Source organism: Oryctolagus cuniculus, chromosome 2 (assembly GCF_964237555.1).
Source record: "Oryctolagus cuniculus chromosome 2, mOryCun1.1, whole genome shotgun sequence".
Lineage (NCBI taxonomy): Eukaryota > Metazoa > Chordata > Mammalia > Lagomorpha > Leporidae > Oryctolagus > Oryctolagus cuniculus.
The window spans coordinates 185,083,668-185,096,190 of record NC_091433.1 but is presented as its reverse complement, the minus strand read 5'-3'; the positions used below and the strand labels follow the sequence as shown (position 1 = coordinate 185,096,190).

At 45.2% G+C, this 12,523-nt stretch overlaps 1 protein-coding gene across 1 annotated transcript in view; it reads left to right on the top strand.

The window, feature by feature from the left end:
* Positions 1–12,523, top strand: part of VSNL1 (visinin like 1) — a 112,614-nt gene that overhangs the window by 43,692 nt on the left and 56,399 nt on the right. Inside the window, exon 2 of the mRNA XM_002710036.5 lies at positions 629–795. Within this exon, the coding sequence (XP_002710082.1) occupies positions 634–795 (162 nt within the window). The 5' untranslated portion in view covers positions 629–633. The remainder of the gene's footprint in view (positions 1–628; positions 796–12,523) is intronic.

Sequence of the window (12,523 nt, the reverse complement as noted above, 5' to 3'; positions counted from 1 at the left end):
ATCACCACAAATTTGACCAACCAATCCCTAGAGTAAACAAAGAGATTATCAACTCTGAAGAGAATGCTGTAGGAATGTGCAAAGATGAGAGGTGAAGTGGAATTAATATGACTTTTTAAAAAATGAGCTGTTTTCATTAAAATACGTGCTGTAACTTTATTGTACTAATTGAGACTCCCTACAATTGCTGATCAATTTTCCAAGCATTTCTTGATCATTTGATTATAAAGCCTTCTTATTATTCTTGTCAGTAATCCCATTTCATGTAACTAAATGTAGAATTAGACACCTGGGCAGCAGGTGCTAATGAATTGTAATTCATAAAAGGAGAAGAAAAATGGATTCCTTTGACCTAGCATAAAAAAGATGACTGTCTTTCCACTCTGGAGTCAATGTCATATGGAAAATGACATGAAGATGAGGAGGGTGAGTTCTACAGCCCTTCCCACTGATACAAGAGTCTATTTCCCTCTGATCTTTCCTATGACAGCAAATAGGTAGAGGCAGGCTTGGGGAGACTTGATCAGACACATTGGAGGGAGTTCCCACCAAGAACTCTAGGTTGGCTCCTAATCAAGTTTGAAATGACCAAAGCCACAGCTAATTGCATCAATTTGCTTTCCTTCAGGCAGAATGGGGAAGCAGAATAGCAAACTGGCCCCCGAAGTCATGGAGGACCTGGTGAAGAGCACGGAGTTCAATGAGCATGAGCTCAAGCAGTGGTACAAGGGCTTCCTCAAGGACTGTCCGAGCGGGAGGCTGAACCTCGAGGAGTTTCAGCAGCTCTACGTGAAGGTAAGGACACTGCCTGCGAGCATGTCACCTCATGGGAACCATAACCTGAGGAAACCAGTTTGTTTCAGTTCTGGTGGTTTTCCATTAGATAAGAAAAATGGCTCTTTTTTCAAAATGCAAATGTACACATGTTGGTCCAGAGATGAAGTCAAACAATAGCTGAACCAGAGAAGTAATTGTTAAATCACAACACTGAACAGGATGACAGCATCTGGTGAAAGAATCTTCAAAATCTCCGGTAATAGTGTTTGCTGGTGACTCCTGATAGGTGGCCAAGGATGACATTGATTGGCTGACTGAAGGTGAATGTCCCTCTTTCCATTAAAGACAAAGTCCATGGGAGGGCTTTTGCCCCAAGAAAGATTCTCCTGTATGCAGAAAAGAACCCCACAGCTGAACCTTTAGAAACAGGGTCTAGTTAACATCTGGGCCTCAATGTCTACAACATGGGCTCCTAATTCAACGTATTATAGTGTTTTTTAAGATTTATTTTGGGCCGGCGCCGCGGCTCACTAGGCTAATCCTCCGCCTTGCGGCGCCGGGACACCGGGTTCTAGTCCCGGTCGGGGCACCGGATTCTGTCCCAGTTGCCCCTCTTCCAGGCCAGCTCTCTGCTGTGGCCCGGGAGTGCAGTGGAGGATGGCCCAAGTACTTGGGCCCTGCATCCGCATGGGAGACCAGGAGAAGCACCTGGCTCCTGCCATCGGATCAGTGCGGTGTGCAGTCCGCAGCGCACTGGCTGCGGCGGCCATTGGAGGGTGAACCAATGGCAAAAGGAAGACCTTTCTCTCTGTCTCTCTCTCTCACTCTCCACTATGCCTGTCAAAAAATAATAAAAAAAAAATTTTTTTATTTTATTTTAACAGCAGAGTGGCAAAGTCAGAATGAAAGAGAGAGAGCGAGAGCGAGAGAGAATCTTCCATCTACTGGTTCACTCCCCAAATGGCCGCAACAGCCAGGGCTAGGTCAGATCAAAGCCAGGAGTCCAGAACTGAACTCCATCCAGGTCTCCCACAGAGGTGGCAGGGCCCCAAACACTTGGGCCATCTTCAACTGCTTTCCCAGATGCATTAGCAGGGAGCTGGATCAGAAGTTGAACAGCTGGGATATAGGATGTCAGTTTCAAAAGCAGTGACTTAAATGGTGTATCACAACACCAGCCCCCAATGTTTAGAAGCTAATCTTCCCCTGGACACCAGATAGATATGCCCCATTAAAGGTGTAATTTCTACCTCAATGGTGATGTTTTTGCTTGTCTCAGTTTATGAGTTGTATTGGTTGTAGATCTTGTATGATCTAAAACATTCCCATTTTGTATATACTTATATAATGTTCTTGTGAAAGAAAAGCATTGTTTTCCTTTAAATATTTTTGAAAAAAATACCACAAGGAAAATATTGCTTTTTAATTTTGGTAAATGTCAATTTGAGCAGCATGGTTCATTCAAATACATAAATATATATGGGGGAATCATGCAAAATATTAAACATTGTCAGTGTTTTATGTATTTGAGCAATTTCCATGGGGTGGAACCCAGCAATTCCACTCTTGCAAATGTACAAGAAGGGGCATGTATGAGAATGCTGATAGCTTCCCTGTGCACAATGGCAAACCTGGAAAGCAACCCAAAACCCTGTCAAATGGAAAGTGGAAAATAAACTGGTTTGGTCACATACTAACATTTTCAAAATTGCTGAACTCTAACAACACTAAAGCATTACATGCAAACAGTATGTCCCAAAGATTCTAAATGAAGCACAAATAAAATTAAAATATACTTTATAGGACTATAAACAAATGCAATTACTACATCATATCAAAAGGGGAGCAAGACACTGGCAAGCACAGGATTCAGATTGATGGCTGTGTCTCCTAGACAGGAAGCAAAGGTGGGAAAAGGTATTGCCACATACCTAGATTATGCCAAAGTCATAGCTATTATTTTGGGTTATGGTTTTATAGATGCTTGTTGCATTACTAATAGCTCACTAACCAACCAACTAAATAAATGACCAGGCCCTGGGTGAATAACAGATGAATGTCAGAAGCCAAGGATTATGATTAGTAGCCCAATGCTGTGGACCCCACAGGTGTATGTAAAGCTACAGCCTTAAATAGGTATAGAAAGGTACACAGACTTCTGAAATCCATGCATACAATGAGTCTTCAAAAAGATCTTGAAAATGCACTTATGAAAAGTCCTTATGAAAGGACGGTGCACCAAATAAACTCATCTTTTAATGGTATTTATGTATGAACTCTTTGAAGTAACCTCACATAGCAGCTTGTGTGCATGTCACAAGATCACTGTGATGTTTCAAAGATCTCAGTAATTATTAGTGTGCAGGGATCTTTTATGTAGAACTACAGGGAAATGCATTTATTACTCAACTGGTAGAATTTTTTCCTGCAGAGAAGAGGGACAGATGCATTTTCTATATTGTTATCCCAACCTTCCATAGTTTCTCAAGTCACATTTTCTGCCATTTTATCACCATTTCTGCCATTTTATCACCAAGGAGTTAGCCTGTGGCACAGAACTAACTTGACTTTCAACCACAAAGAAAGTAGAGACAAATGAGATTTGTCAGTCATTTTCATATCACGAAAGTTCATGAAAGCTGCCACACTTTGATTAAGAGAGTTCTGAGGCCAGCGCCGCGGCTCAATAGGCTAATCCTCTGCCTGCGGCGCCAGCACACCAGGTTCTAGTCCCGGTCGGGGCACCGGATTCTGTCCCGGTTGCCCCTCTTCCAGGCCAGCTCTCTGCTGTGGCCAGGGAGTGCAGTGGAGGATGGCCCAAGTGCTTGGGCCCTGCACCCCATGGGAGACCAGGAGAAGCACCTGGCTCCTGCCTTCGGATCAGCGCGGTGCACCGGCCATTGGAGGGTGAACCAACGGCAAAAGGAAGACCTTTCTGTCTCTCTCTCTCTCTCACTGTCCACTCTGCCTGTCAAAAAAAAAAAAAATGAGAGAGGAGAGAGAGAGTTCTGTGTGCCACATTCTTCTGTTTAAAATGAACGGGGCTTTGCCTTTGAAGAAACAGCTGAAATGCAGGAAGCTGCACGTGTTCAGCCCTGAGAAATCCCAACCTCAAACTGAAGTTTATGTAAACACTGGGCATGCAGCAGTGCTTTATGGGCCAATTGATGTACAAGCACCAAAGCCACCTCCCACCCCCCACCCACAGTAGGTTTTCTTTGTTTCAGGAAAGTAATATATGACTTTCTGAATTTCATTTATATCTTTGCCAGTTTCTTATTTCAGCCTCTATTCTTATTTAAAAAAAAAAGTATCCAAATTTGACCTATGCTCTTGGATCAGATAGTCAGAAAGTAGGCAAAGTCTTTTTCATTTTCCAGAGTTTTCTAAGGATCGAAATCAATAGAGAATCACAGAAGAAATATGCTATATACACAGAAAAAAGGAATGTCAGTTCTGGTATGCTAAAAGGGAGTTGTCTGGAGAAAGATGTGGATTTATGTAATAGGCCCATGAGAGGGGATGATGTGAAAAAACTTCCTTTAATGCTATTAAAAATGCAAATATTCAGCAAGACACAGTCATTATCCTGGTGAATGTGCACTTGCCAGTAGCTCTGTCTGTGCTTGGTGGGGAGGTGAGACGTCCTGCGATCCAGCTAAGCCCTGCCCCCTATCTGTGGCATCAGTCTGATGCATCTGCTGTTGCTGCTCTGCCCTGGTTCAGGTTCCAGGGGAGTCGCCCTGGCTTCTGTAGGACGAAATCCAATGACGCTGGAGCAAGGAGCAGGATAAGGGGAGGGGCCCCTCTGCAACACAAACCCCAAACTTCTGAAGTCCCTGAACCCCAAATGTAAAGATTTTCCTTCACTATGTCTACATTTTAAAACAGGTTTAGGAAAATGAGGCAATTTGGCCTACATTATAGGGAGCATTGACAGGACAAACTTTAAAGATGGAGCTGCTGACCCCCACAGTGGCTCACAGTCCTGCATCCCCAAGGCAGCCACTCCTCCAGCCTCCACCCCACCAGCCCACCACGCACTCAGCTGCTAGAGTGAGCTTTGTAAAACAAACCTGGGCCTGGGCCTCCCCTGTTGGGTGCAGGTTTCACTCTCCTGTCATGGAGACCACAATCACCTTATTTCAATCAACATAAGACCCACTGTCTAGCACAGAGACTCTCACAGAGCAAGCGGCAGGAGGTATTTCTTGGCCCTCCTTCTCATGAGGCCATGTGTGGTGGAGGCAAGCAAAGTGATGAGAGGACCATCCTTCCTGCCCTCGGGGATCTCAGAGGCTCCTCAGAGACTGGGTACAAGCTGGGAGAGGTTAGTTTCAAAATGTAATATTAAAACAAACACTAATGACACAGTCATGAAAGGGGGCACTTTTCCATCTCCTTAGAAGACTAAAATATGCCCCAGTAGAGAGCTGTTAACTTCCTGTTGTTGAAGCCGCCCAGTCTGCAGCACTTTGGGATGGCAGCCGGAGCAGATGAGAACAGTCCCCACCCCTTTCCTGTTGCCATCTGCAAACTGGGAGCCCCATGTAACTGATAGAAGGAGCCTTCTGTCAAGAATGTCTGGCACCCCCCACACTCGGGGATTTCTGAGTCTCTGGTCACAGAAGTTGCAGCAGATGCTTTATCATCCACACCACAGCACTGCTGCTGATAGGCTGGGAAGGAAGATTTCCCATTTTGTCAACAAGAATCAAGTACCTGATTTTCTCCCCGTGAGAATTTCCTGTTTCCAACAATCATTTTGATGGCCAAGTCTAGATCACATATTAAGATGGAAAGATTGCCATTTTAACTGCATTTTCAGAGAAACAGCCACAGTTTTCAGAGAGAACCCAACCCCGAGGAGGAGCAAGCAACTATGTAAAGGTGGAAGCGTGCTTGTCCCAGGGTCCTCTTTCTTGAAGGGCTGACACCTCTTCTTATTGTATTAGCCACTATGACATCAAAGCCAAAGAAACCAGGGAGCAAACCCAACAGAGTCCTGAAAAAAGCTCTAAATAGAATCACACAGAGAATTTTAGATATATATAGCTACATATATACAAAGTTATACATATGTATGTATGATGCGCAAGATTGTTTTTATTAATAACCATTAGAGATGGCTGAGGTTGAGTTGAAAAGGTAGTAACGGTCAGTTTTTTTACAAAAGCATAGGATTTGGGATCTGACAGATGTGAGATTCAGCTGTGACATATCCATATCTCTGCCTCTCCACATCTCAGTTTCTTATTTATAAGGTGGAAGTAATAAGCCCTGTCTTGTCACCTCAAATGGTGAAGTCCCAAAGGAAAGAAGGGAAGTGAAAACAATTTGCAAACTTGTAACAAGTTGTGATTTTTTCCATCATGATTGATGACCTACTCATTGACTCTCAGGGAGCCAGGACAGAAATAGGTTTTACTTCACATGCCAAGTTTGATTGCAGCACAGCATGGGATGGAGAGGAGGATGTGTGGAGGAGTTAAACTGGAAACCAAATAGTGATTTCTGATGTCTACCATGCATTCCACAGCGGGGCAGCAGCCCTCACAGGACACACCAAGGAGCACAAAGCCCTTCCCTAGCTCCCTAGTGGTAGGCAGGCCCTTCTTAATTCATGTTCGACCAATCACTCTGTATCCTGACCCTCAAATTCCTCCTTAAAAAGGGAGACTCCTTCGTTCAACCCATGCTGCTTATTGTTTTGCAGGTAAAGGAGATGAGGTTTCAGATGTAACAATATTCAGAGGTTGTCCTGCTTGTCTCATTGCATGCTTTCTTTTCAAAAGAGTGTTAGGTGGGGCCTGCACTGTGGCACAGCAGGCTAAAACTCCAACCTGTAATACCAGCATCCCATATTAGTGCTCATTCCAATCCTGGCTTCTCCACTTCCAACCTAGCTCCCTGTTTATGTGCCTGGGAAAGCAATGGAGGATGATCCAAGTCCTTGGGCCCCTTACCTACATGGGGCACCCAGAAAAAGCTCCTGGCTCCTGACTTCAGATCGGCTCTGGCCATTGCAGTCATTTCGGGAGCGAACCAGCAGATGGAAGATCTCTCTCTGTCTCTACTTCTCTGTACTCTTTCAAATAAATATGATAAATCTTTTTTTAGGAAAAAAAAAAAAAAGAGCGTTAAGTGTTGGTGAGGCAATTGGCAGGTGCACCTAAGAGGGGTGGGAGAGCCCTGGAGTACAATTTCATCATCACTGATCCAACAGTTCTAATTTTTTTTTAATTTTTTTTAATTTTTTTTAATTTTTTTTGACAGGCAGAGTGGACAGTGAGAGAGAGAGACAGAGAGAAAGGTCTTCCTTTTGCCGTTGGTTCACCCTCCAATGGCCGCCGCGGCCGGCGCGCTGCGGCCAGCGCACCGCGCTGATCCGATGGCAGGAGCCAGGAGCCAGGTGCTTTTCCTGGTCTCCCATGGGGTGCAGGGCCCAAGCACTTGGGCCATCCTCCACTGCACTCCCTGGCCACAGCAGAGAGCTGGCCTGGAAGAGGGGCAACCGGGACAGAATCCGGCGCCCCGACCGGGACTAGAAACCCGTGTGCCGGCGCCGCTAGGCGGAGGATTAGCCTAGTGAGCCACAGCGCTGACCCCAACAGTTCTAATTTTAATAAAAGTTATTTGCTTGTATAATGGTCAGCTTTTTATTATTTTATATAACATATTTGAAAGAAGCAATTTATGAAAGAAGAATTATTTTGGAGGTTCACAGCAAGATCAGTGGTCCCTTGGATCTGGCACCTGATGGGGGTGGTAGATGGCAGAATGCTGTGGAAGAAGCTTTACTTGGCAAGCCAAGCAGAGAGAGATGGGAGCACACTGATCCTACATGAAGTCACCAGGATTCTATCATAGAGACTCCACCCCAGCAACTTCATCCAATTGAATCCCTTCCCAAAGGCCTCACCCTCACACATCACAATTGGATTAAATCTCAATGGACAATTCATTGTCCATTAACATTAGACTTTGAGAACCAAACCCCTAACATATGGGTCTTTGGGGTAATATCCAGACTACTATCCAAACTAGAGCAGCATTGAAAAAAAGAATTTCTTCCAGGTCATTTCAGATCCAAGTGACAGTTTCCTGAAAAGTTTCTATAATTGGTATAGCTTGAAAGCAGTGAGAGAGGGAGAGAGAGAAGGGGGGAGGGAAGAGAGAGAGAGAGAGAGAGAGAAAGAGAGATCTTCCATCCACTGATCCACTCCCCAAATGGCTGCAATGGCCAAAGCTGGGCCAGTGTTGTTGTGTAGCAGGTAAAGCCGCCTCCTGGGACACTGGCATTCCTTATGGGCACCAGTTCCAGTCCTGGCTCCTCCACTCTGATTCAGCTCCCTGCTAATGCATCTGGGAAGGCAACAGAAGATGGCAAAGTCCTTGGGCCCCTGCACCCACGCGGGAGATCCAGAAGAGGCTCCTTGCTCCTGGCTATGGACCGGCCCAATTCCAGGCCATTTGGAGAGTGAACCAGAGGATGGAAGATTCTGTGTGTCTCTCTCTTTCTCTGTAACTCTGCCTTTCAAATAAATAAATAAATTGAAGAAGAAGAAGAATAGCATCCAGGACTCAAACCAGTGCTCATATGGGATGCCAGTGCTGTAGACAGCAGCCTTACCCACCAGCCACCACACCACACCACACCACATAATACAACACCAGCCTCTCTCTGCATATTTTTGAAAAGATTTATTTTATTTAAAGACAGAGTTACAGAGAGAGAGAGAGAGGTCTTCCATCTGCTGGTTCACTCCCCAAATAGCTGCAATGGCTAAGCCGATCTGAAGTCAGGATCCAGGAGCTTCTTCTGGGTCTCCCACATGGGTACAGGGGCCTTAGGACTTGGACCATCTTCCACTGCTTTCCCAAGCACATTAGCAGGGAGCTGGATCAGAAGTAGAACAGATGGGACTCAAACCGGTGCCCATATAGAATGCCAGTGCTGCAGGCTAGGTCTTTAACCCACTGCGCCACAGCACTGGCCCCATCTCTGCATGGTTCTAGCATTCTGTTTTCAACTGGTACACTTGCATTTCAAAACACACTCTCAGAGGTAAAGGCATTCTTCCTGAAAACACTGTGTGAACACATTTGTTTTATAGAATATGAAATAAAAAGTGCATTAAGGTCAACTCTGCTGCATGATTTTGTTTCTCTTCTTCTAAGATTCAGTTTCTGAACAAATGAAAAGTTGATCTATATGAGTAGCTCTTTTTTTTTTTTTTTGACAGGCAGAGTGGATAGTGAGAGAGAGAGAGAGAGAGAGAGAGAGAGGTCTTCCTTTTGCTGTTGGTTCACCCTCCAGTGGCCGCCACGGCTGGCACGCCGCAGCCGGCGCACTGCGCTGATCCGAAGCCAGGAGCCAGGTGCTTCTCCTGGTCTCCCATGGGGTGCAGGGCCCAAGCACTTGGGCCGTCCTCCACTGCCTTCCTGGGCCACAGCAGAGAGCTGGCCTGGAAGAGGGGCAACCGGGACAGAATCCGGTGCCCCGACCAGGACTAGAACCCGGTGTCCCGGCGCCACTAGGTGGAGGATTAGCCTATTGAGCCGCGGCGCTGGCCAATGAGTAGCTCTTAACTTTGGTGTGCAACAAAATCACACAGGCTGATGGTCAATTGGCAGATTGCTGGACCCTTCCTTGGGGTACTGTTTCACTGAGGCTAGGACAGAGTCCTTGTATCTAAATTCTTTTTTATTTACTTTTTATTTATTTGAAAGACATGTAGAGAAAGAGACTGAGACAGATAGAAACAGATCTTTCATGCAATGGTTTACTCCCAAAATGTCCACAACAGGTGTGGCTAGGACAGGACAAATCCAGGCTCTGGAACTCAATCTGAATCTCCCATTCAGATGGCAGGACCCAAATAATTGAGCCATCATCTGCTTCTCCCTGGGTTCACGATAGCAGAAAGCCAGAGTCAGAATCAGAAACAGGACTCAAATCCAAGCATTCCAATATGGAATGCAGGCACCCAAAGCAGCAGCTGGGTCACTGCACCAAGTTCCTACCCCTAGACTCTTAAGACTTTTTTTAAAGATTTATGTATTCTATTTGAAATACAGTGTTACAGGGAGAAAGACAAAGAGAAAGAGACAGAGAGACAGAGACAGAGACAGAGAGAGTCTATCTGCTGGTTCATTCCCAAAATGGCCACAATGGTCAAAGCTAGGCCATACCAAAGCCAGAAGCTTCATCCAGGTCTCCCACATGGGTGTAGGGGCCCCGGCACTTGGGCCATCTTCCACTGCTTTCCCAGGTGCATTAGCAAGAGCTGGATTGGAAGTGGAGCACCAAGGACTTGAACCATCATCCATATGGATGCTGGCATTGCAGGTGGCAGCTTAACCCACTACACCACAGCACTGGCCCTGACTCTTAAGACTTTCCTAATGGTTTTAATGGAAGTATCCAAGAATGACATTTTGAGAGCTACTCTAGATTACTAACCTGGACATATCCTTGAGTGAAATCCATAAGTTCTGTACATGCTGAAGTTATATAAAAAATTTTATATGCAGCTCTCTATGACAACATTCATCAGATTCCTACAGGGTTCTATAGGCCCAAGAAAGCTGCTTCTAACCATTGACACACCAAACATTCTAGAGTCCATGATAGCAGTTATTGAGGTTTAATTGACACTAAAAAAAATGGAGTAAAAGCTCTTTCTAAACCAGCCTTTCAAATAAACTTCACTGGCTTAACAATAAGAGTGAAGATTTCTAAACCATGCTTTGCAAGTTTGCTTTCAGTTTGTACACAATGTCTCCTGCTTCAGAACCCATTAGTTGAGTTTCTTTTTCTTAGGGTCCATGCTATTCAAATGAGAAGCAATCAGAGGGGTAAAATGCAATACTTTCTTCCCATTTGTTCCCCTGAACACTGCTGTGTGCCAGTGTCTGTGTAGCACTCGGCCTGCAGAGAACATCACAGAACCCTCCCCAGGCTGCTATGGTTTGGAGCCATCAAGACATCTATAGTCAAGTGTGGGGAAACGGCTCCAGGTGGCTTTTGCTCAGGACCAAAGAGGACAAGGAGAGGCCTGAGGCCCCAGAGAGGGTAGGTTAGGAAGATGACACAGAAGCTGATCCTTGCGGGAAGGAGGATTTGGACGTGAGGAGCAGCTGATCTGCCTGGAAACTTGAAAATACCATTGGGTAAAATCCCAAAACTTGTGGGGGAGGAACAGCCTTTGTTTTAGAGCCCCTGTGGATGATGGTCACAGGGGGCCCACCAGAGGGAGTATGCTAGGTTGAAGTAAAAACACAAGCAGCAGAGGTGGTCATTTGGCCTAGCACTTAAGATGCTCACGTTCTACATTAGAGTAACCCAGTTTTAAACCCAACTCTGGCTTCTGAATCCAGTTTCCTGTTACTACAGATCCTGGGAAGCAGTGATGCTGGTACAAGTAGCTGGGTTCCTGCCACCCACACGGGAAACCTGGATTGAGTTCCCAGTTCTGGTTTCATCCTGACCCAGCCCTGGCCATTTTAGGTACTTGGAGAGTAAACCAGCAGACAGGATCTCTCTCTCTCTCTCCTTCTCTCTCTCCCTACCTCCCACTGTGCATGTCTCTCCTCCTTTCAAATAATAAATACAGTTAATTTTTTAATAAAAACCAGCCAAACAAAAACTTCTTGATAATCCTGTTGAGATAGTCTGAAAAGTTATCTGTGGAAGAGAAAGCTGTATTTACTCTGCCATACACCTCCCCTATATTTCTCCCTTATTCTGATCCCCTTGTTTTCATTCTTACCACTCTAACTGCTTCAGGCTGACCATCAGCTCACTTGATTCTCACTGTGGCCTACGATGCAAACATTGGAGGCTGCACTCCCCTGCCTTAAGCCATAGGGCTTAGAAAGCCAGGGCATTTAGGTTGCTTAGTGAAAAGCAGAGACGAACACCTGGTCACTTTGTCTCCCAGCCTCCTTGCCACCTACCTACACTTTCTATGTTCTCTGAGTCACATTCAGCATCAGTTATGTTAGAGTTTCTCTTGTCTACTTTGCTGTGAGGCAGAATGAATCAGGTGTTCTCTTGTTGTTTCACCCCAAACGTCCTTCCAGGACCAAAAGCTTGGAAAATCCTTCCTTTGTCTCCTCCATTCCCAGAGCTAGAAGACTCTGTCTCCTCTGTGTTTCCATAACTTTGGCTTTTACCCACCCCAGCTTTTAGCAAAGACATTCTGATTTGGGGACACATTTCTGAAAGCTTTTCTCAGCTTCTCACTAGTTAGAGCCTTTCTTTACTCTCCAGAGCCTACCTTAAATACAGGTAAATGCAATGTGGTTTAATCAGAAGGCTGGGTATGAATTTCACTGCACCGTACACCAGCCATGTGAACTTGGGAAAATCCTTTATGCTTGAAAGTTTGCTAAATAAATCAACAAAGCTCTCTGATGCTCAGTTTTCTTATTTGTCAAATGAAAACACTCAGTCCTGCTCACTGCGGAGATCATCAGTGAGGCAAGAAGGTGAGGAGAATGAACATGTGTTTTACAGTAAAACATCTTGCCCAGGTGAGGCTGACACCCATCTGATGCTAGGTACCTGGGCATGGGAGGATTTCCAGGTGCCAAACAGCTGTGGCATCAAGCATTTGCCCTCCCCCCCAATCAGATATTTTATCAAAAGAAAATGTAACAGAGATTAATATTATTTCTTCTGAATATCTGATTCCAATCAATTTTTAAAATAAACCTCAGCTTAAAATGGAGTTTAGAG